This window comes from Trichomycterus rosablanca, chromosome 5, assembly GCF_030014385.1.
Source record: "Trichomycterus rosablanca isolate fTriRos1 chromosome 5, fTriRos1.hap1, whole genome shotgun sequence".
Lineage (NCBI taxonomy): Eukaryota > Metazoa > Chordata > Actinopteri > Siluriformes > Trichomycteridae > Trichomycterus > Trichomycterus rosablanca.
This window is the reverse complement of record NC_085992.1, coordinates 9070661-9096796: the sequence shown is the minus strand read 5'-3', so window position 1 is coordinate 9096796 and position 26136 is coordinate 9070661. Positions and strand designations below refer to the sequence as shown.

General features: G+C 41.0%; 1 protein-coding gene across 1 annotated transcript in view; it reads right to left on the bottom strand.

Annotated features, from left to right (window-relative positions):
- The window catches only part of LOC134314264 (serine/threonine-protein kinase 32C-like), a 151318-nt gene that overhangs the window by 81603 nt on the left and 43579 nt on the right, over positions 1-26136 (bottom strand). Inside the window, exon 2 of the mRNA XM_062994823.1 lies at positions 14330-14385. Within this exon, the coding sequence (XP_062850893.1) occupies positions 14330-14385 (56 nt within the window). The remainder of the gene's footprint in view (positions 1-14329; positions 14386-26136) is intronic.

Sequence of the window (26136 nt, the reverse complement as noted above, 5' to 3'; positions counted from 1 at the left end):
AAAATGTTAAATCACTAAACACAAACCTTACATTTTGAATTTCACAGCAAATTGCATATTAAACAGCTCATTTCACGGCCCATGAGGTGATTTTTACAGCCGTGAATCTGGGTAGGCCTTAATTATAAGCCTACATTTCTGCAACCAAAGAACACAAAACGTTGCAGATAGTATGAACCCAAGATATTTTAAACTGTTCAAACTGTTCAAGCCACCTATATAATGAGACAGTGGTAGCAGTGAGTAGAGCTGTGGCTTTGGATCCTAACTCTGCCATGCAGCCACTGTTGGACCCTTGAGCAAGGCCCTTAATTCTTTTGGCTTTAGGGGCTCCGTACAGCGACTTCCAAAAAAGCCAATGAAGCTGGGATATGTAAATAACATTTTATTGTACTGTTTAGGTGTATATGTATATTTACATTCGCAGCATTTAGCAGACACTTTTATCTAAAGTGACTTACAATTATGACTGAATACAGTTCAAGAAATTGAGGTTAAGCATCTTGCTCAAAGGCCCAACAGTGGCAACGGTGGGGCTTGAACCGTCTACCTTCTGATTACTTGTCCAGTACCTTAACCGCTGAGCCACCACTGCCCTACATGACAAATGATATGCCCTATATGACAAATGATATGCCCTATATGACAAATAATATGCCCTATATGACAAAAATAACTAATATGGCTTATTTGACAAATAATATGACAAATAATATGCCCTGTATTAAGAAATAATGACAAATAATATGTTCTATATGACAAATAATGACAAATAATATGCCCTATATGACAAATGATATGCCCTATATGACAAATAATGACAAATAATATGCCCTATATGACAAATGATATGGCCTTTATGACAAATTATGACAAATAATGCGCCCTATATGACAAATAATGACAAATAATATGCCCTATATGACAAATGATATGGCCTATATGACAAATTATGACAAATAATGCACCCTATATGACAAATAATGACAAATAATATGCCCTATATGACAAATGATATGGCCTATATGACAAATGATATGGCCTATATGACAAATAATGACAAATAATATGCCCTATATGACAAATAATATGCCCTATTATATGACAAATAATATGCCCTATATGACAAATGATATGGCCTATATGACAAATAATATGTCCTATATAACAAATAATGACATAATATGACCTATATGAGAAATAAATGCATTCCATCTGCCCTAGATTATCCTTATGTCTATAAATATTATATATCTTAAATATTAAGAACCACTGGGGCAAAGAAAGATTTTGTATTTTCTAAAATACCCTTGAACTGCCAGCTGACCTTGTAATTCCTCCTGAATCCACAGGATTTAGAGTTATATTACAGCCTGTCCTGAGTGAACTAAGAAAATTGTATTTGGATCATCAGGGGAACAAAGTGACATATTTGTGACAGCAGGTCCAATACCTGTTTACAGCAACATGTCCATCTAAACTAAATCAGCTCTAAAGCAGGTAAGCCGTGCAGCATGAGTTGGATAGGCGATGCAACCCAGTTAAGAGTGATCCAGAAAATCAAGGTACGGATAAAAATAAGCTAAAGTCATCCAGATAATCAATACGTTTCAAATTTTTACATTAAAATGTGTCGTGGGGGGCATTGAAAAAAAGATAGAGAAAAGACAAAGAGGATGGAGAGGATAAAAATCGGTGATAGGGTAATTTTAAAATAGTAAAATTAAAAATAGACATATACATCGATCAGCCATAACATTAAAACCACCTCCTTGTTTCTACACTTACTGTCCATTTTATCAGCTCCACTTACCATATAGAAGCACTTTGTAGTCCTACAATCACTGACTGTAGTCCATCTGTTTCTCTACATACTTTTTTTAACCTGCTTTCACCCTGTTCTTTAATGGTCAGGACACCCACAGGACCACCACAGAGTAGGTATTATTTGGGTGTTGGATCATTCTCAGCACTGCAGGGACAATAACATGGTGGTGGTGTGTTAGTGTGTGTTGTGCTGGTATGAGTGGATCAGACACAGCAGCGCTGCTGGAGTTTTTAAATAACGTTTCCACTCACTGTCCACTTTATTAGACACTCCTACCTAGTTGGTCCACCTTGTAGATGTAAAGTCAGAGACGATCGCTCATCTATTGTTGCTGTTTGAGTTGGTCATCTTCTAGACCTTCATCAGTGGTCACAGGATGCTGCCCACGGGCCGCTGTTGGCTGGATATATTTTTGGTTGGTGGACTATTCTCAGTCCAGCAGTGACAGTGAGGTGTTTAAAAACTCCATCAGCGCTGCTGTGACTTATCCACTCATACCAGCACAACACACACTAACACACCACCACCATGTCAGTGTCACTGCATTGCTGAGAATGATCCACCACCTAAATAATACCTGCTCTGTAGTGGTCTTGTGGGGGTCCTGACCATTGAAGAACAGCATTAAAGGGGGCTAACAAAGCATGCAGAGAAACAGATGGACTACAGTCAGTAATTGTAGAACTACAAAGTGCTTCTATATGGTAAGTGGAGCTGATAAAATGGACAGTAAGTGTAGAAACAAGAAGATGGTTTTAATGTTATGGCTGATCAGTGTATAAATACATACATTTGAACATGAATAGTGCAGAGATGATTATTATTAATGTAAACAATGACTAAGAATTAAATAGGTAAATGAATAAATTTCATAATAAATAATACACAAATCATGCTGTATGCATTAGAAGAAATATTATTCATTTATTCATTCAATCATTCATTGATGTTTTACCACCACGATATTCTATTCAGGGTAGAAGTGGGTCCAATTCAGTGGGTGAAAGGCAGGAAACACCCTGGACAGGTCACCAGTCCATCACAGAGCAAACACACTCAACACACACCTAGGGGTCATTTTGTATATCCAATTAACCTGACTGCATGTCTTTGGACTGTGCGAGAAAACCAGAGCACCAGGAGGAAACCCTGGAATGATCTGGTGAGGTTCTTTGCTATCTCTTTGCTAACACAGCTCTGCTGCTGCCCTTCTTTGAATTTTATTTCAGCTCACTTCATAAAGAATCCAACTCAGCTTGTTTATCTCTTCTGAGCATCTTCTGTACCTCACATCAAAGTTTACTGTATTCATCCAGGGACTTTCTTTTTGCTTCATGTTTTTTTCTTATCCACTCAAAGGTTCCACCGGAGGCACCCAGGTGGCACAGCGGGATATTCCACTAGTGCACCAGTGCTGGGATTCTCAGAGTTCAAGTCTCGGCTCTGCTACCGGTTGCACAGTAGCAGGCACGACTGGCAGTGCCTGAAGTAGACATAACTGGCCACTAGTCTGATGGGTGGGCAAAGACTGGACTAAAAGGGGGTGGGGCTTCGACGCTGTGTAAGGACCCTGGTTAGTAGGGGAACGTGAAGATCAGTGTGTGACTCTCTGTGCACGAGACTGTCCTCACATGCAAATCAACCAAAGTATGGGTGAATTACAAGGTAGGTTGCCATCTATCGGGCATAAATGGCAGACACGTTTCAGCTAGGGCGGGATGACCGGACTATGTGGGCAGGGTCTTCAAACGCTGTGTAAGGACCCTAATTAGCAGATAGAGAGGCGCCTGTGCAGAGTGCATGGGTGAACAAGGGTTCCGCGCTAAGGCCTGGGCGTGGGTTGGAGGAGGCGTAAGCAGCAACATACCCACCCCGACTGCAATCAGGGATCCCCCAGCACCGGAAGACAAAGTGACTACACTAAAATGGGAGAAAATGCATAAATAAAATAAAATAAAATAAGGGGTAAGTTGACTGTGCATGCATTAGAGGGGTGTGTGTCAGGCAAATATACCCTCCACAGACATGATCAGGGTCCCCATTGGGAGAAAAAGGGAGAAAATGCATACATAAAATATTAATAATAAAAAAAAGCATCACCGGAAAAACACACACACACACACACACACACACACACACACACGTACACACTGATGAGTTCAGATCTGATCAGAGTTATAAGATTTCAATTTAAACTAACTTTTCAAACCCCAGTGTGCCTGTCAGCTGCCAAGAGAAATAATTTCCTCTGATTGAATGTGTTTTTCCTCCACATACTTACCGACGAGCAAGTGGAAATGAAAGTGTTTTTAGCTCTCAGATTCCATTTCAAAGCAGTGGGGCATAGCATCAACCAAAAACATGCACACAGGCGTATACACAGTCACACACACTATTAGTAATAAGAAAACATAGTCTAGCCTCTCTGGTAACTTTAAAGAACAAAAGGTTAACAACTTGCCCCGAGACAAGGAAGAAAAAATAAAAGAGAAAATAAAATTATTCTTTGAAAATGTTTTTTTTCAACAGAGCAGACATCATGAACCACAAGTATCTCCAATAATTTGTACCTACACTATATTTACCCAGTGCATCATATTGTTAAAATGCATGACGTAATTTTTTCTCCCCAATTTTCCTCCCAAGCTAGTCATTTACCTGATTGCATTACGCTTCCTCTCTACTGATGCTGATCCCACTGCTGACTGAGGAGAGCGAGACTGACACACGTCACACGTGAAGGAAATTATTTCGTAGGAGGCACAGCTCACACACGACTGATCTGTACCTCACCTGCCGGCCAAACTAGGCAGCGCAGGGGGATACAAGACACAGGTGATTGTCCACTGAGAGGTCGACAGACATGCTGCTGCATCTCTGTGTCCCCATTTGGATGTGGAGCCGCTCTTGAACGGCCACCATGTTGCACTACTTTCATATACTGTAGGTTCCACAATATGAATTTTTTTTCCAGAGGTCAAGACAGCAAAGCAATTTTGCAAATAAATGATGTTGAAATCACACAAATCAACATTTGCAATTTTTTATTCACAACTAACTGATTTAATGGGTAGCACTGTCGCCTCACAGGAAGAAGGTACTGGGTTTGATCCCCAGGTGGGACGGTTTGGGTTCTTTCTGTGTGGAGTTTGCATGCGTGTCTTTGTGGGTTTCCTGCGGATGCTCCGGTTTCCTTCCACAGTCCAAAGACGTGGACTATCCATGACTGTGTTTGATATTAAAAAGACTTGGACTGATGAATCTTGTATAATGAGTAACTACATGTCTTGTCATGAATGGAACCAAGTGTGTAAAACATGATGTTAAAAGAGTTAAAGAGGAAGAGGAAGAGGATGGCAATCAACATGATGGATGGATACAATTAGGATTAATAAACGAGCCATTAAAAAGCCCGAAGATCCAAATAGACGACAGGATGTTCTGCAGAAACTCCATCAACGTGACAGCACTTAATAATAACAATAATAATAATAGTGACAGTGACGCAAGACATAATTTCACTGAAAAACACTTAAATGTGAGGGCAATTACTCTTACGTGTACTGAACATACCTGTTATTCACTTAACCTCATTCACTGTTAGTACAGCAACATTTTCTGTGACACGCTTCCTCTGACTCACAGTGATCTTTTTCTTTCTGAATCTGAATGGATGGGAACTGATGATGCAGAAAACTATTATTCTGCCACTCTGTGGGCTCAAGAATACGCATCGGTGACATAACTGTCTGACCAGCAGCCTCAGAACGGGGATGAACAGATGAGCCGTGGATGTGGAACACAACGGGTACGCATCAAACCCCACATATCACTGGAGGGTGCAGAAACACACCCACCCACCGCTGTGTGATCAGCTGTGCATAATGTGCAGAAATTGAAAGAGAAGGGAGAGGTAAAGAAGGCAGCAGGGGCAGGAGGGGGCTTAAAAACATCTAGCATGCTGAGAGGAACCCTTTCAACACCTCGGGCAAACATGGCAACCTGAAATGCTTCATATGCATACACAGCCGTGCAATGCCAAAGTGGCATCTATAAGTGTCTCTTATTTTGTACATCTTAAACCTTTACATTTGTGGCATTTAGCAGATGCTTTTATCCAAAGCAAGGGGTCTTGCTCAGGGGCCCAACAGTGGCAACTTGGTGGTGGTGGAGCTTGAACCAGCAACCTTCTGATTACTAGTCTAGTACCTTAGCCACTAAGCTACCACTGCCACGCGATTGGGGCATTAAACAAAGGAGAAAATGCAAAGGGGGCATACATGCCCTAAGTGCATGCAATGGATAGTACCACATATGGATAGTACCTCATTTATGCATTTTCTCCCAATTTAGCATAGCCAATTCGTTTTCCTCTGCTGGGGACCCAGATCACATCTGAGGAGGGTATATTTGCTTGATACATGCTCCCTCTGACATGTGTGCAGTCCACCCATACTTCAGTGGATTCCATCATGAGTCCAGTCTCGCACATGGAGAGTCATGCACTGATCTCCCTAATCCTTCATTTTTTTATAGGCACCTCGGGCTTCTAACCAGGGTACACAGTGTCGAAGACACCACTCTCTTTTTCGTCTGGTCTTTTCTCACCCAGCAGACTAGTGGCCAATTTTGTCTGCTGCAGGCACTGCCAATTGTGTGTGCTAGGGGGCGCCAACTGATCGGTAGCAGAGCTAAGACTCAAACTTAGAGAGTTTAGAATCTCAGTAGCTGGTGTGCTTAGGGAATATCCCTCTGTGCTACCTGGGCTCCCATATCTTTCATATACAGAGTCTTCTTACCTGATTGGTGTTGAGTGAACAGTGCTGGATTCACCTGGTGTCACATGGTCAGTAGTCAGTAGTAAACACTTCTCATTGGGTGTCATTCTGCAGTAAATCAGTGTCATTTATGTCTTTTCCACCAACAAAGTGCTGGTGTTGGTTCCTGCTAACCATCAAACGTTTTAGGAACAGACCTGCGTTTAGACGAAGGTCCTGGGTTTGATCCCCAGGTGGGGTGGTCCAGGTCCTTTCTGTGTGGAGTTTGCATGTTCTCCCCGTGTCTGCGTGGGTTTCCTTCCGGAAGCTCCGGTTTCCTCCCACGGTCCAAAGACATGCAAGTGAGGTGAATTGGAGATACTAAATTGTCCATGACTGGGTTCGATATAACCTTGTGAATTAATGAATCCTGTGTAACCAGTAACTACCGTTCCTGTCATGAATGTAACCAAAGAGTGTAAAACATGACATTAAAAACCCAATAAACAATCAAACAAACCTGCGTTTAGACTGGTTTGAGAGCCCAACGATTACATATGTGGACGTGGGCGTTTCATCATCCGAAAACAGAAATCAGAGGACTATAAATAACATAAACACGCTCTTTTCTGCACGTCTTTGAGCATCTGTGCACAGCACAAAGTGACATAAGTGTCATAAACAAAGATTATGTGCAAATCAAAAGGTAAGTGCTTGTTGCTTTATCTGGTATGATTGTGTACAGCTATTACACAGTGTGTTGCACCAACATCTGTGACCGTCAAATTGTGTGACCTCAGTGGGCACTTTCTGTGATTTCTGTTTATGTGCTCTAGCATTTCATGCATATCATATGTGGTCACACACATTAGGCTATGTGGTTATGTTGCTTTTAGCTGCAAATGGCAGAAAGGCAGGTAAACAACATTATCATGGTGATGCTAGTACCCAACTCCCCCATCCATCAGCTGCTTGCATTACAGGTTCGCTGCTTCCAGACCAGCAAGATTATGGGGCCAGAACAGCACCAACCTTTCTGGCCGACAGTCTGTTATTTTGCTATGTAAAGGCGACAAACTGGTAGGGATCTGGCACCATTATTGGCACCATGCTGGTGGAAAAGTGTTAATAGAGTACCACTCTTGACCTCTAGAGGTAATCTTGTCCTGCTAGAGCTGCCCCAGTCAATTTTAATTGCTTTTATTGTAATGTGATGTTCAGCTGCATCACCAGAGGTCAAAACAGTTCAGATTTTTTCAGATTTTTCCCCCTTTACCTCACAATTTAGTCATTTCCAATTCCCAATTTTGAATCCATTGTTGCTTGCTCAACCCCCGATCTGATCAAGGAGAGCTGGATCACCACACACACCCTCTGACTTGTCCAATCTGTGGCCACTTTTTATCACTGCGGGTGTTGGGTTCCCACAGACAGTCGTATCGTCTCTGGAGAGTCACACTGAGCTCTATGTAACCTCTCCCACCCTCCATCGCAGGTACCAGGGTCAGTCCCCGTGATCACATATCACAGCGTGAAGAGACCCCGTTCACCTTTCCTTCCTTCAAACATGGCCAATTGCGTCTGTGTGGTCGCCTGGCCGGGTCTGTGTCTCTGCTGAGATTCAGACTTGCTAATTCCACCACTGCATTGATGTGCTAGCAGTTTAAACCTCTGGAGTAGCAGACTAATCTGCCGTCCTTCAACACATGCCTACATTCCTCCTCTTCTGGCCCAGCAGACCTTTCTTAACAAGGACATGATGAATTATGCAGCCCTTCTGCATCCTCTCTGAACACTCGTGTACAAATGGTGGAGTGGGGATGACATCCAGCCTTGAATGTGAGATTAATAGTACTATTGTGTTACAGTGTTTTCACGGTCTGCCCCGCGCCACATAATCACCACTGCTGTCTGAGTCACAGCGCTCTGGTTCGGCTGTGAACTGCCCGCACCACCACCATGTGTACCTCCTGCTGACTCACCCGCTGTGCCCATGTCACTACGGCTACCTCGTTCTTCCAAGAACAAGGCATTTTATGAATGTGTTTGATAAGAATTGAAAATATGGGGCAAAATATAGTCATTAATGTAAATAATCTCCAAATAAATTTGTAAATACAGTGTTGCCTTGTAACTCAACGTCCCTTATACTCAATGCCCTTCATCGAAATTTGTACCCTTAAACTCGACATGTGTGCGACTGCCGCTTTGTTCAGTGCTCGGCTTAAACGGTAAAACGTCATCAAAGTGCGAATATGAGACGGATCTGCATTTGTGTGGAATAACCGTCAAATCCAGTCTGAAAGCTCCACATGTATCCGTGTTTATCTGGATTTTCATCACTGTTTCACTTTTAAACTTGTGTTACAGCTCGAGGTGCTGAGAAATTGTGAAAATCAGCTTTTCCAAGAGAGTCTAAAACGCTTATCATTAAAATAAAGCTTAATGTGCCTTAATGAATTAAAAGAACGATACAGGAACACTAAACCTCTCTTAATTATAACTGCTCATAAGTTCTCTCCACTGATGAAATTCCTGGTTCATTGTTTTAGTACAATAAGTCACATTAAGCTTTGTTCACCACTACACTCCATACGAAATAACACCACAGCCAGTGCTTCTCGTGTGAATGCCCCTTTACTGAACGGAATACGGTATTCCAAGATCAAGCATCTCCATGATTAAGAAGCATAAGGAAACAATAAAGAAGTAAAGGTAAAGTGCAGGTTTTATTGTATTTAACGGTTTTAAATGTATTTCAGTGTTTTTATATGTATATAATACATACTTGTGTTATTGTCAGTGTATACGTGTCAAAAATAACCTCATTATTCTATATTAGCCTAAAATATATGCAGTTCCGCGGGACCATGGAATGCATTAACAGGTTTCCCATACATCCTTATGGAAAAAAATACCTTGAAACTCAACGCCAGTCCCAGAACCAATTGACGTCAAGTTTCAAGGTACCACTGTAATGACTTTCTTGTTATTTGACTTTAATCACCTTTATTAGGTTTTTTAGCACTTCCCCCCAATTTCCCCCCCAAATCTAGTTGTATCCAATTACCTGATTGCATTTCACTTCCTCTGTACTGCTACTGACCTCCACCCCTGATCGTAGAGAGCCGTGACCAACACATGCCACCTCCGACAACTTGTTTTTAAGTGACTTTTTTACACGTTCCACGCAACACAAGCAATGCACCTTACTCTCTCTGCTCTGAACAATCTGGTCCCACTGTGGTTTACAAGATGTAGCATAAAGCCTCCACAGGGGGATGTTCGCGTACAAATTCACTGCGTATTTATAAGCCTGTTAAAAATTTTTTATTTTATTATTATTTTGTCTGTGACCCTTTTCTTTAACACAGGGTTTGAAAAACCCTGCAGTAGCCGACTGCATCTTTTCACCTTCACAAGACGAGTTCATATGGGGCTCAGTCTTGCGTACGAGGAGTCACGCTCCGATCTCTATTATGCCTTGTCTCTGTGCAGGTGCCATCCATCAGGCAGCAGAGGTCGTAATTGCATCAGTTATGAGGAATCTTCTCCAGCATCCAACCCGACAGACGAGCCGATCGTCTGTGTAGGTGCCCTGCCTGCCGGTAGCAGAGCCGAGATTCAAACTCAGTTCAAGATGCCAGCTCTGGTGTGCTAGCGTGTTTTACTACTGCACCACCTAAGCGCCCCTTAATCATCTTTAAACGTTGAACAGTTTTAGGACGACTGACTGTTCTTTTTCTCTTATTTCCCTTTCTTTCTCGTTCTGTGTGCATTTCTCACTAGAGCTACAGCAGGGTCGGAGGATAAAAGGAGGTCATGCAGGACGCAGAACCATTTTGCCTGCTTTTCATGACCAGTTTCTGTCACATAGAGAGCAAGTACAAAATTGCAGCCCAGAGCAAACACAAAGAAGCTGGAATGGAGTAAATTAACACACTTTCAAATGGTAATGTATTCCATTACGCATGCTGATGTGCCATTCAAAAGGCTCATTTGTTTTATAAACAGTTTTACATGATGGAGTGAGGAATCAGAGGGATGGCAGGCATAATGGAAAGTAATGGAAGTTTAAAAAAAGAGGTGGGCAAGGAGGTGGTAAGGAAATGAAAAATTCATTGATAACACAGAGGCACAATTGCAATAATTAAATTACTGCAATCCCTGGAGTTGAACATTCATCACTGTAGGAAAGTAGTTAAAGTAGAATACCACCATGCTTCAAATATTACCATAGACTATCAGTAAAGAATGTTAATTTAGGCAAAGTACGAGCTTAGATCTGCTTCAGTGAATGAGAAATAATAAACCTAAAAGATAATACTTCTGTATGAAATGGACCTCACTTTTTGATGTGATTATGCTATAACAGTAGAGCTTTCACACATAGTGCTATAGAATGCCATTCATTCATTCACTGTCTGTTTTACCACCACTTTATCATATTTAGGGTCTTGGTGGGTAGAATTCACTGAGCGAAAGGTGAAAAAAACCCTGGACAAGTCGCCAGTCTATCACAGGGCAAACACACACACTTACACACACACAAATCTATACCTAAGACACTTTTATATCTCCAATTAACCTGACTGTAAATCTTTGTACTGCTAGAGGACACAGTAGCTCCCGGACGGAACCTATACAGACACGGGGAGAACATGCAAACTCCACACAGAAAGGACCCAGACCGTTCAACCTGGGAATCAAACCTAGGACCTTCTTGCTGTGAGGTGACAGTGCTACCCACCGAGCCACTATGTGACACAACGAATCGTCCGATCGACACAATTTGAGTGTAAGTGCACTAGGGTCTAACACGCCACATTTCATCAATGCTGAAATCTCCACCTGTCTGGGTCCTTTCTGTGTGGAGTTTGCATGTTCTCCCTGTGTCTGCGTGGGTTTCCTCCGAGAGCTCTGGTGTGGGAACTGGCACACCAGACAGACATGGTGGGAATATGCAAAACTTCTCACAGACATTTAAATGATAGTAGGATTGAACCAGGAGTCTAACTACATATGTTGATGTGCCGACCCCCCCCCCCCCCCCCCCCCCCATAGTATCATGATGGCTTGGTGGGTAGCACTGTTGTCTCGCAGTGTGTCTTATCCACTCATACCAGCACAACACACACTAACACACCACCACCATGTCAGTGTCACTGCAGTGCTGAGAATGATCCACCACCCAAATAATACCTGCTCTGTAGTGTTCCTGGGGGAGTCCTGACCATTGAGGAACAGCATGCAAGGGGGCTACAGTCAGTAATCATAGAACTACAAAGTGCTTCTATATGGTAAGTGAGCTAATAAACTGGACAGTAAGTGTAGAAACAAGGAGGTGGTTTTAATGTTATGGTTGATCAGTGTATATGACAAATAAAGGCATTCTATTCTATTTCTATTCTTTTCCTGATGAAAACAAATCAACACAGAATAAAAACTATTTCTGCAATGTGCATTTGCAACACTGTCCATTATTTACATGACAAAGAGCTGCGGCATGTTTATCTCCTCTCTGAGACAAAATTACAATATTATATTTACAACCCAACAGCTCAGTCTGTCATTATTAAGGCTGAGGCTTCGTGTGCAACATAACTCCACGACGTCCACCAAGACAAAAGCACAAAATCACTCAGCCGGCAAAAATAAAAGAAGCAAAAACACTGCTGTAAAATTAATTAACTACTATGCTTCGGATTAATCGAAAGTCCAAATTTAATTACATAAGGCCTACTTAAGCAAGCCATCTCGTTCTGATAATGAGAACACAGAGGTAATTAGACAGTAAAATTCCCTGAGAGCTGAGCCATAATGACATCCTATCAAGAGTACAAATCTCAGACTCACGCTCTATGTGCAAATGACATAAAAGGAACACTGAGTCAGACCGGGTCTGTCCCAAATTATCATCGGCCCTATGCTGGCTCACTACTCTAACAGTGACAGCATGGTGGGAAATGGGAAACGCTGTATTCCACCAGCCGGGTAGTTAAAAAAAAAAAAAATACTATAAATAATGCTAATGAGACTTAAGTCATATTAAAAAGAAGAAACAGACTTGTCGAGTAAGGACTGTACTTAGAGCTAGTGAGTTAAAGTGGCAACTTATGCCTCTTTTTTACTGTATGGACTTTTAAAGAAAAGTGCCACATTTCATGCCAGTCATTAAAGAACACTCATAAACTGAATGATAGAATAAATGGAAGCTACAATCCACAGCACAGCCTATGAAGCCCAGATATTCCACTAGCACAATAGCGCCGAGATTCTAAACCCCTCGGTTCGAAACTTGCCGTTGTCACCGGTCGGCTGGGCGCCATCTAGAGGGCATAATTGGCAGTGCCTGCAGCAGACTCTAATTGGCTAAGTGTCTAAGTGTCTGCTAGGGCGGGATGAACGGACTATGTGGGTGGGGTCTTCTAACGCTGTGCAAGAACCCTGATTAGCAGATAAAGGCGCCTATGCAGAGTGCATGGGTGAAAAAGAAAGGGTCTACTAAGGACTGTGCACGGGTTGGAGAAGACGTGAGCAGGAAATATACCTTCCTCGAATGCAGTCTGGGTTCCCAAGCAGCGGAAGACAAATTGACTACGCTAAATCGGGAGAAAAATGGAAGAAAATGCATAAATAAAATAGAAAAAAAGCACAGCCTACCTTAATAGTTTAAACGTAAACCTAAACCTAAAACAGCTCCGTCTCAAATTCGAAAATACTCCCCCTACACGTCCACATAATCGGTTGTGAGTTTTCCAAACTCAGTTACCCGAGTTGTGTTTTTAGCTGCTTTACACTTGCTTTTGGACTAAGCGATTGCTAACTGAATTGCCATAGGATTACTAGTGTAACAGACTTTTTTGTGGTGTAGTGTGCTAACAATGTTTGATGTGTGTTTACGAATTGAGTGTATTTTGTCCCTTGGAGGATTTCATAATCAAAGAAAAAGTGTGCTTCTCTACACACTTGATCATCTCTCTGTAGTTTGTTCAAGCGACCCACATTTTGCCCACAGTACTCTCTTTGTACAATCTGGTCCCACTGTGGTTTACAAGATGTAACATAAAGCCTCCACATAAAGCTTATTTAATTATTATTTTCTCTGTGACCCATTTTTTTCGGCTCAGGACCAAATTAAGGGTGTCGACCCAAAGTTTAGAAAAACCCTGCAGTAGACTACCACAGTCCCTTTTGTTGCTACTGCTATTGTTTACACTGGTGGAAAATGCCGTCATAGTATCACCATCAACCAGTTCCTCTTACGTCTAAGAGTTCTCTTATGCAATTGGCAATAGAGAATGGCACATTAGGTCCGGTATGGACAGTTCTTTATACAAGATGTCTATTTCTCATACATACTAAGTACATGCATCAACTGAAGTGAACTAATTATATGAACAGGGTAAAAAAAACACACTCTCCTACCACAACCTTCCAGTGTGTTCTGTTCTATTCTTCCCACATCCTTCTCACAGTAAGCATTGTACACCCACTAGTGCCACCAATAAATGCTAGTTTGTGCCTTTTCTTGACAAGTCTATTTTAATGTTCTATTCTTTTCCAATAGCTTATGTCCTAGATACCAGCAGATACAGCCTAACCACTGAAAAATCCCAAAATAGCTTGGGGTAAATGTAGGCTTTTTTAATAGTATGTTTTATTTAAAGGAAAATCTTATTAGAATGTTTAATAAGTGGATTTTAACATAAAAAGTAAAAATAAGAAGAATGTACATGCTTACCTTCCCAAAGCTGCCCTTCCCAATAGCTCTGAGAATCTGGAAGTGATCAAAATTCACTGAAAACAGAGAAAGAGAAAGAAAGTCATTAATTAAATCATATTAATACATGAAAACGGTTCATTAGTGATATCTGGTGTATAATCATTACCCATTGTTAAAAAATACTAATAACCCTGGTCACTCTTTGCTATAAACCCATATGTAAAATCGTATTATTGTTAATATAATCCATATGTGGGTGGCATGGTGGCTTAGTAGGTAGCACTGTCGCCTCACAGCAAAAAGGTTCTGGGTTTAATTCCCAGGCGTTTTATTTATTTATTAGGATTTTAACGTCATGTTTTACACACTTGGGTTACATTCATGACAGAAAAAGTAAATACTGGTTACACAAGATTCATCAGTTCAAGTTTTTTTTTTGATTTATCAAACACAGTCATGAACAATTTTGTATCTCCAATTAACCTGACTGCATGTCTTTGGACTGTGGGACAAAACCGGAGTTCCCGGAGGAAACCCACACGAACACGGGAAGAACATGCAAACTTTACACAGAAAGGACCCGGACTGCTCCACCTGGGAATCGGACTCAGGACCTTCTCCTAGGTGATTTAACATTTTTAATTTTTGGTTAATTTGCACTATCAGACATCCTAGCAATCCTACGGCAATTCATTTACCAATCGGTTAGTCAAAAGCATACTGCATACTGAGCAGAGCCGAGATTCGAACAGAGCGCCTCTAATTCAGATGTTTTCTGATATGACATCAACCATTTTACCCAATTTTACCAAATTGGCAATCCAGGCTAAATTTTAGCCAGCTTTGTAAAAGATAAATTTATCTTTATTGCACCATTTGTTTTGCAGACTGAGGACTGACACAGACATGCTGCTAAAATGTTCCAACTATCCCTGTGGGTCCAAACTTTACATCACACCTGCAAATTCCACTGAATTACAATCAATGTTATCTTAAGTGCACACTTCTCCCACCTTTGTGTTCCTTCTGCTTTTCACAAACACCTACAATGATTTTCTATTGTCGTATTCTTGTTTGTCTGGCTTTATCTATGCACCACTGGTGTATGTGGCCCAGAACCGAATTTAATTGGTTATTCAGCAGACCAAACTAAAAAACCTGTATCAAAGATGAGAAGCCTGACAACAAAGCAGATTACATTATGATTCAGCATGTATATTCTCTTTCATCTCTGAGATCACTGCTTTTAGCCGTCATTCTCCATAAATCACCGCTTCACATCCCAAACCTCCAATGTCAAGAGAAGTGGAGAACAAATGCTGGAGAGTACTCATCGATTTGACCTTTTTCTTTGTCTGTCAACATGACTTTCTTCCTCTAGGGCAGGAAAACTACACGTTATATATTCCTCAAACCTTCACTCTTCGATGGCTTGCTGCATTAATGCATCTTATGCTCATGTATAATGCAGGAAAATACACCTACCGCATATAATGGACCTTAAACAGCCTCTGAAATTGCATTTCATTATGAGTAATGTGTTGAGTAATTATTATGCATGACTAGTAATTAATTCACCCAAATAATCCTGACTACATTATGTTATAGTATGGACTTCATTGTTGCCACTGTATTTTTAAAATGTGCTGTGTGTGTATATATAGAGATATGTGTGACTATCCTTTAGTAAGTCTATCACTATAGTACTGCATACATATTCTTCAATGCATGAAGAATATGGCTTGAACCCTATATACACTGATCAGTCATAACATTAAAACCACCTCCTTGTTTCTACACTCACTGTCCATTTTATTAGCTCCACTTACCATATAGAAGCACTTTGTAGTTCTACAATTACTGACTGTACTTCATCTATTTTTCTGCATGGTCTGTTAGCCCCCTTTCATGCTGTTCTTTAATGGTTAGGACTCTCCCAGGCCCACTACAGAGTAGGTATTATTTAGGTGGTGGATCATTCTCAGCACTGCAGTGACAATGACATGGTGGTGGTGTGTTAGTGTGTGTTGTGCTGGCATGAGTGGATCAGACACAGCAGCGGTGCTGGAGTTTTTAAATACCGTGTCCACTCACTGTCCACTCTGTTAGACACTCCTACCTAGTTGGTTCACCTTGTAGATGTAAAGTCAGAGACGGTCGCTCATCTATTGCTGCTGTTTGAGTTGGTCATCTTCTAGACCTTCATCAGTGGTCACAGGACGCTGCCCACGGGGCAATGTTGGCTGGATATATTTTTGGTTTTTGGACTATTCTCAGTCCAGCAGGGACAGTGAGATGTTTAAAAACTCCATCAGTATTGCTGTGTCTTATCCACTCATACCAGCACCGGGGTCAGCTACAGTGGGTGTAGCTTAGAAAATAATCAGTAAAGGTATGTAACAGCCAAGTGTACCTAATAATATGTTCAGTGAATGTATATCCTATAAAAAGACACCCCTAAATAGTGGACCATACCATTTCTCATCTTCTCTACCTGCCTTCTCTTACATTATTGGTCACTTTCTGCGTTTCTGAATTAGATTGTGTCTACTGCATACTGATAAACATTACCATCAGATAGTTTTTAAGTTTTGCCTAAAGTTACAGTTTAATGTACTAACAACCCCTAAAGAACTGTTGTTTTTACCTTTTTTAGAGGGTCCAAGTATTAATTAAGAGCATCAGACCCCTCAATCCCCCTGTAATTCAAACCACACTATTACTACTAGTACTATAATTACATTTAAACATGTACAATCATTTTGCAGTGTGCTTATTAAAACCATGTTCTGCTTGATACTCCCCTCATTTAAACTCAAGAGAGTCTAAGCTTCCTATTTCACACAGGCTACAGTATATACCACGTTTACAATTCAGTGAGCCGTTTGGAAGGCAGATGGGTTGTAAACAGTCGTACTTACATCAAATTACTCGACTGTGATAGCTCAAGAACTTGTCTGTATTCTCAAGCTGAAATATTCTGTAATTTGAGACACTTTATACGCTTTGGTGATTCTCAAAGAGGAAACTGTTGTTCTTCGCATAAATAGCTTGAAAATATCTGGGGTTCAAGTACAGGCTGAAGGATGTCTGGAGAAATCAAGGTTGTCTTGATCAACAAGCCAATACTGGCAGTCCTGGTGTGATTCCCGCTTCTATTCAAGGTCAAAAACTAGTTCATAGCGTTTTGAAAATATTAATTACAAAACCTTGAGAGTTAATATGGAGTCACATCCCCGTCTTTTTTGAAGGGTGTCAGATGAGAATTGTGCTCATTCAGTCAAACAGGACTTGTAAAGTCAGGGACTGTAGTTGGACAAGAAGACCTGGTTCACAACTGATGTTCTAATTTACCCCAAAGTCCTCTAAAGTTCTACCAAACTGAATTCATTTATGGACCTTGTTTGTGTACAGGACAGACATTTGGGGGAAAGGGAGACTTCCCCAAACTTCCTCACAAAGTGCTGAAGCCTATCCCAGCTTTTTAATGGGCGCAAGGCACACAGTAACACCCATTCACCTATAGGGCAATTCAGTGTCTCCAATTAACCTGACTGCATGTTTTTGGACTGTGAGCTCTTGAAGGAAACCCATGCAAACACAGGAAGAACATGCAAATTTCGCACAGAAAGGACCCTGACCGCCCTGCCTGGGGAACCCATGACCTTCTTGCTGTGAGACGACAGTGCTACCCACCAAGCCACCGTGCCGGACATCTCATTAATAATTATATGTAATAATTGTATCTTTTCAGCTATAACAACAGCCACTCTTCTGAGAAGGCTTGTCACTAGACTTTGAATTATGTCTGTGGGAATTTATGCCCATTCAGTCAAAACTGCATTTGGATGGCTGGGCACTGATATTAGTCAGTTGATGTTCCAGTTCATTTTGAAGCTGTTCCGTGGGGCTCAGTGCCAGGCACTGGAGGTTCTTCAAACCAAGCTTTATACAGCTTGCTTTGTGCAAAGGGCCTTCCCTAAACTCTTGCTGCAAAGTTAGAAGCACATGACTTCCTTTAAATAATTGATTTATTACACCTGTTACCAATTGTTTTGGTTAAACATGTGAATTCAAAATTAAAAGGGGTGTCCTAATACTTTTGTCCATATAGTGTATGTTCATATTTTAGGGATATTATAAGGGCCCTTCTAAATGTACGGGGAAATGTGCTTAATTTCATGGACCTTGTCGTGTCGAGTCGTGTTGTTAGCTGCTTTAGACTTCGACATCTTGGGCATTTAGACTAACCGATTGCTAACTGAATTGCCGTAGGATTGCTAGTGTAACAGACTTTTCTGTGGTGTAGTGTGCTGACAATGTTTGATGTACAGTGTATCACAAAAGTGAGTACACCCCTCACATTTCTGCAGATATTTAAGTATATATTTTCATGGGACAACACTGACAAAATGACACTTTGACACAATGAAAAGTAGTCTGTGTGCAGCTTATATAACAGTGTAAATTTATTCTTCTCTCAAAATAACTCAATATACAGCCATTAATGTCTAAACCACCGGCAACAAAAGTGAGTACACCCCTAAGAGACTACACCCCTAAATGTCCAAATTGAGCACTGCTTGTCATTTTCCCTCCAAAATGTCATGTGATTTGTTAGTGTTACTAGGTCTCAGGTGTGCATAGGGAGCAGGTGTGTTCAATTTAGTAGTACTGCTCTCACACTCTCTCATACTGGTCACTGAAAGTTCCAACATGGCACCTCATGGCAAAGAACTCTCTGAGGATCTTAAAAGACGAATTGTTGCGCTACATGAAGATGGCCAAGGCTACAAGAAGATTGCCAACACCCTGAAACTGAGCTGCAGCACAGTGGCCAAGATCATCCAGCGTTTTAAAAGAGCAGGGTCCACTCAAAACAGACCTCGCGTTTGTCGTCCAAAGAAGCTGAGTGCACGTGCTCAGCGTCACATCCAACTGCTGTCTTTGAAAGATAGGCGCAGGAGTGCTGTCAGCATTGCTGCAGAGATTGAAAAGGTGGGGGGTCAGCCTGTCAGTGCTCAGACCATACGCCGCACACTACATCAAATTGGTCTGCATGGCTGTCACCCCAGAAGGAAGCCTCTTATGAAGTCTCTACACAAGAAAGCCCGCAAACAGTTTGCTGAAGACATGTCAACAAAGGACATGGATTACTGGAACCATGTCCTATGGTCTGATGAGACCAAGATTAATTTGTTTGGTTCAGATGGTCTCAAGCATGTGTGGCGGCAATCAGGTGAGGAGTACAAAGATAAGTGTGTCATGCCTACAGTCAAGCATGGTGGTGGGAATGCCATGGTCTGGGGCTGCATGGGTGCAGCAGGTGTTGGGGAGTTACATTTCATTGAGGGACACATGAACTCCAATATGTACTGTGAAATACTGAAGCAGAGCATGATCCCCTCCCTCCGGAAACTGGGTCGCAGGGCAGTGTTCCAGCATGATAATGACCCCAAACACACCTCTAAGACGACCACTGCTTTATTGAAGAGGCTGAGGGTAAAGGTGATGGACTGGCCAAGCATGTCTCCAGACCTAAACCCAATAGAACATCTTTGGGGCATCCTCAAGCGGAAGGTGGAGGAGTGCAAAGTCTCGAATATCCGCCAGCTCCGTGATGTCGTCATGGAGGAGTGGAAAAGCATTCCAGTGGCAACCTGTGAAGCTCTGGTAAACTCCATGCCCAGGAGAGTTAAGGCAGTTCTGGGAAATAATGGTGGCCACACAAAATATTGACACTTCAGGAACTTTCACTAAGGGGTGTACTCACTTTTGTTGCCGGTGGTTTAGACATTAATGGCTGTATATTGAGTTATTTTGAGGGAAGAATAAATTTACACTGTTATATAAGCTGCACACAGACTACTTTTCATTGTGTCAAAGTGTCATTTTGTCAGTGTTGTCCCATGAAAAGATATACTTAAATATCTGCAGAAATGTGAGGGGTGTACTCACTTTTGTGATACACTGTATGTGTTTACATATTGAGTGCATTTTGACCCTTCAATCAATGGAAAAGTGTGCTTCTCTACACGTGATCATCTTTCTGTAGTCTGTGCTGCTCCTCAAAAGAACAAGCCAGTAAAGTATTTTACTTCAGATAGTTTGTCTTTGTACAGTTTATTTCTTAGTTAATACACTCTTAAGATGCTTGGTTACATTAGGACTGCCTCACAGTGCAAACCTACAATATCTGCCATCCTCCTGTAATTTCACCTGGTAGTGAAATTCAGATTCAGTTTGTCGAATATCTAACTGCATACCTGCACTAACACAGCAGCTGATAGTGCTGAGTGAGCACCAGTGTAATAAAGCCGAGCGAGGCAGAGTAAAGTGGATAAGGCTGCAGTGGTTACTGGCACGGATCCGACTGGGTTAAAGCCAAAGTATGTAAGAGTGTAAGCATCGTTTTCAAGAGGGTGCTAATGGGTTTCACCATAAAGCGCTGAGTAATGGAGACCGCTAGGAACATTAGCGCAGTGAAACGAAAGCAAATACATAATTTGCCTCGAGAATCAAATTTCTTCCGAGTTTTAGCTCCTGAAGAAGAGAGAAGACAGATCTGTGTACAGAGGATGCAGTGGAAAAATATCTGCATGGCTCTGTGGATGTTAATGATTATAATCCAGTATTTTTCTTCCTCAACCATCAGAACTGTAAAGTGTTATGGCAGTTCAAACCAGAGCGGTACAGTGGGTTAGCCCTATTGCTTCACAGCAGGAAGGTTCTGAGTTTGATTCCCTAGTGGAACAGTCCTGATCCTCTTTTCTCCCCTCCAGGAGCTCAGATTTTCTCACACAGTTTACAGACATGTAATTTAAGTGAATTGGAAATATAAAGTTGCCAGTGACTGTGTTTGGCATTGAACTTGAACTAAAAAGTCATCTCTATCATCTGTAACTACTTGTCCCCTCTCAAGGTTAAAGACTGCAAGTCGAGACTGCTGTGCCAACAATACTGCTTCTACTAGATGGGATTTTGTGTTTGTATGATGTGTAAATTCTATTTATTTAAAGTATCCTCCAGACCACCCAAGGAGGATGGGGGTCCCTGCTGAGTCTGGTTCCTCTCAAGGTTTCTTCCTGTAATTTTAAGGGAGTTTTTCCTTGTCACTGTCTCCCTCGGCTTGCTCAATAGGGGTTTTTTGTCTGTTGGTCCTGGATTCTGTAAAGTTGCTTTGAGACAATGTCCTTTGTAAAAAGCGCTATATAAATCAATTTGACTTGACTTGTCCTGTCATAAATGTAACCAAAGTGTAAAACGTGATGTTAAAATAGTAATAAACAAACACAGTTCAGATAATAAATTCAATCCAAATAGAAATCTACTAAACTAATATGGTGTTTTAGTATACAGTAAGTGTAAATCTTGTAAATATGGAACCATGCAGAGTCCACTTTCTGTAGCACTGTCAAATAAAATAAAAAAGACAATTTGTGTTAAAGAGCCACCGCACTGTTTTACTACAGGCTCAACAATGTATTCCTGATACTCCGTATTACTGTGTTACCTCTTATGCCTAGTTCACACTACATGATTTTTGCCCTGATTTCCGCTCGGCGACTGGTCGGCTGCTGGCTCGGGAGCAACTCGGCGTTTGCTCGGCGATCAAAACTCGGCTCTTAATCACTAAGTGTGAACTACTCAACAACTCGATCCGAGCGGCTCGCTGAGCGCTCGGCGACTGGATCGAGATATCTACCATGTCAGATATCTGAATGGGTGTTTCCAGACTGGCAATGAGTGCTATGTCGAACAGCCAATGAGAACGCAAGATAGAGCGTGAGAAGAAATGCAGGGGAGGAGTGTAAAAGGCTGTACAGGCGCTTAATATAGTTTATATCATAATACACAGGTGTTACACACAAGTTTTACAGTATTTCTGACCTGATCGTTCTCTACAAAACACCAACGTTGCATTGAAAAAATATTTATTAACCTCCAACTCACTACACAACAACCCAAGCCAACTCCACTAAGATTCATTTATTTTTTCTCTTTGTTTTTACGTGCACAAACTTTGATCGCTCGCTACTTGTGCATTTTAGGACGTGGTATCATTAAACCTTTCGTCACATCTCGTGTGATGTTTGGGAGATCGGAGAAGCTCGCCTGCGATTCCAGTTGGTGATAGGTCGTGTAGTGTGAAACCCCCTATCACCGATCAGTCGTGTAGTGTGAAATACATAGGAAGGCTTAGGATCGTGTTTTTGTTTAATGCTTAGTTTAGTTGAATTTTCTTTGTAGTTAGTTGGGGGTTTTGTTGATTGTTTTGGCCTGTGCTCACCCTGAAGCTTATGTGTGTATATTGGCGTTTTAAAAGAGTTGTAGATAAGTATTGATGCATGCTTAATAATCCAGGTACACAAATCCACAAAGTTGAATCAGTTCATCTGGACACAAGTTTGTTGTAGAGACTACAACAAACTTGTGTCCAGATGAACTGATTCAACTTTGTGGAGCTGTAGATAGTGTTCTTCTGTAAATACTGTAAAAAGCATAGTAAATAAACACCTACACATTACTGCACTCTAAACATTGTACACAATGCCCTTTATTTTTTTTTTTAAAGAGAGTAGGGGTCATAACACATGTAGACTAGAGTTTAGAGTAAGAGTATAGCAGATCCCATGGCATCATTGGTTTAAGTTGGATTGAAAATGGCTCTGAAAGGAAGTAATGCTCTGCCATTTAAAACCAGTTTTCACTCCACAAATGGCCAAATATGTACTTTCTCTTACAGAACAAAAACTAGTGTAAACATTACTTACAAATAATGTCACAATCACTAATTTACCCTGAACAGCTTTTATCACAGATGAGTGGAAACAAAATTTTATTAAGGTGGAATTAATTCAGTTTTCCTATTTTCCTCCCAATCTAGTCCAATTACTGATTGGACCGATTACCAAGGACCTATGGGATTTTATTTAGACCCACCATTTAAACCAAAATCCATAATAAAACTCTACAAATGTATTTTATTAGATTGTATTTATTAGAGGCCAAGTCTAGTATTATGACCAGTGATAGTTTCTTGTCATTCTATTAGTTAAATTGAATAATTAACAAAACTACATTATATTGGATTCTAAAAACTGTTTAAGTAATTGTATAACAGACAATATACATTGAAGTAAATGCTTATGATCAAGTCACCTAAGTGCCCTAGTTCGAATTTTCTAAGTCAATATTTGTTTCCAAGGTGCTTGGAAGGTGCAGTGGTCTGTTATTCAACCCCATCGCCATTAAGATCTAGGGTTAGGGTTAAGATTAGGTTAGGGTTTGCAATAGATGTTTTAAAGCTTTCAGCTGGGCGGGTGTCTACACAGAAAATATTTTGCTATTATGTCGTGCTGAACAAAAAAACAAACCTAAACAACACTCTTTACACTTCATTATCTCTGAAAAAGTGAAATCCCATTAACAGATATGTTTCTCGTGCTGATTTGAAGTAATCCGTGACTTTACTCTCCTCATTGTAATTTGTATCATCCTCTTCACACTGCTGGACGTGTTTCTGTTCTGCAGACTTCATCATTCACCACCTACTTTAAACCAGTGAAGCTTAAACCTAGATGCAGTGACAGCTGTTATAAGTGTTAGATCTTAGTTACACTTATGCCCGCATTCTCCACCATTTGTTAGGAGTTTCTCAAAGTCACTCAAAGTCCTGTCCCTTAAAGTAATAGAAAGAACTTAACCAGGAGAAGAATCATTCGTTGAATCTCATACGAGGAAGGCATTCATACTTTGACTTGGTGTCTGGTCTGGGCGCTTTCCTCGTACGAGATTCAATGAATGGTTCTTCTCCTGGTTAAGTTCTTTCTATTACTTTAAGGGATAGAACTTTTAGAAACTCCTAACAATAAGTGATTTTTAATTTTTAAGATGAAAGTAAAATATACTTGTTAGGTTAAGAACTCAGATAAGCATACACAAGCCTTGTATGACCAATCTCAGCTTTCTTTTACATAATAAGCCACTAAAACCACTCCATGCTGCCTCGTGCACTCATGCTTTACCCTGACATTGTGCCACCATGCACGGTCACTTTGCCACTCCTTTTTAATAGCCTGCTGCTGCACTTAAGGTCAATGCTATTGACCTTCAACCAAGAGGAAACTGACTTTTATATCGGTCATATCAGTTGTCTTAGCTAGGAGATGACTCTTAAAGCCTTTATAAGAAATCTATTTCCAGAAGCAGTGCCAGTAAGGAGATTGGGTCTGTCTGAAAACCTAGTGAGCTCGCTACATAGACGCTTTTTACATCATCCTACACGCTCCTCAAATGCAATCGGATCCCCAGCAGCGAAAGACTACATGAGTGAAAGACAAAATGTGGGTCGCTTGAAAAAGAGTTTAAAAAACCCTGGTTTAGATCACTGCCCTTTTTGTGACCTCTGCCAGGAGGCACAGGTTGGCTCATACAGTTAGTCTGGTCCTGACCTGTAAGACTTTATTTAAACCAAAATCCATAATTACATTCTGCAATGTATCTAGTACTATGACCCATGCTGTTTCTTGTTGTTCTATTAGTTACATTAACTAATTAACAAAACAACACTTGCACTGGATTGTTAAAACAATTGAAGTAATTGTGTAACACACATTGTATATACATTATCAAGTCATCATCATAACTAGTAATGGATTCAGTGTAGTGGGTCCACCTGACATGTAGAGCAGTAGAGGACATGAATTGCAGTATCAGGCTCACCAGCAATCCACTGGGACCAGCAGAGGACTCACAGTGTCAATTCTTTGAAACAACCACCTCTGCGCCTCATTAAGCCTTGATGCGCTTCAGCCGTTAGAGCAGCTTTAAATGCTGGCTTTGTGGAACAGCTCTCTACTGAATGTTTTTCTTGGGAAACTCATGATTGTTGTTCCAGTTCATCTAAGAGGAGTTTAATTATGTTGACGTCAAGAATATGTGCAGGCCACTAAAGTTCTTACCCAACAACATTGCTTTGTACACGATGATACAGTCATGCTGGAACGGAAAAGGGTCTTTCGGAAACAAAAGGGTCTTTCCACGAAGATGAAAGTAAATCATTTATTTGATATAGTTTAATGTAAACCTCTACTAGCAATGAGCAAAGCTAAAACAGAATAGAATGCCTTTTTTTCGCATATCCCAGCTTGTATAGAGGCTGGGGTCAGAGCACAGTGTCAGCCACTGGAGCCAAGAGTGTTAAGGGCGTTGCTCAAGGGCCCAACAGTGGCTGCAGGGCAAAGCTTGGATTTGAACTCTTAACCTTTCAATTGATAGCTTAAAGCTCTACCCAGTAGGCTACCACTGTCCCTATCTAATAAATAACGGAACCCTATAATTAGAAGTGGTGTCCACTTACATTTGGCTGTATATAGTGCAGGACTCTTAAAGCATATTGTCTTAAAGCTTGTTAAGCAATCACATCTATGGCATTTCACATGACCCCAGAACAGAGACTCACAAGCTTCAGCTCTGCTATCAGAAATGTCAACACTGTATTAATACAGGAAGAGTAAACTGGCCATCAGAGGGTAGAGCATGGTCAACATCAGTAAATGTCACCTCTCCATCCCCTGACTCCTTAACAAGAACTGATGCTGCATGTTAAGTGGGTTCATCAATTCCTATGCCTTTGTTAAACTTGCTCAACACTTAAGACTGATTTTCAGTGGCAGCTTATAGTTTCTTTAACTGGAAGCTGCTATTGCAGTTTTTTCATAATAAAAACTCAAGAGACATACTCTGAGCCTTCCAGGTTTTTTTTCCTTGGCTCAGACTCCATGACAGTGTAACATCTGTTTAATGTTTTCAGTCTGATGTCA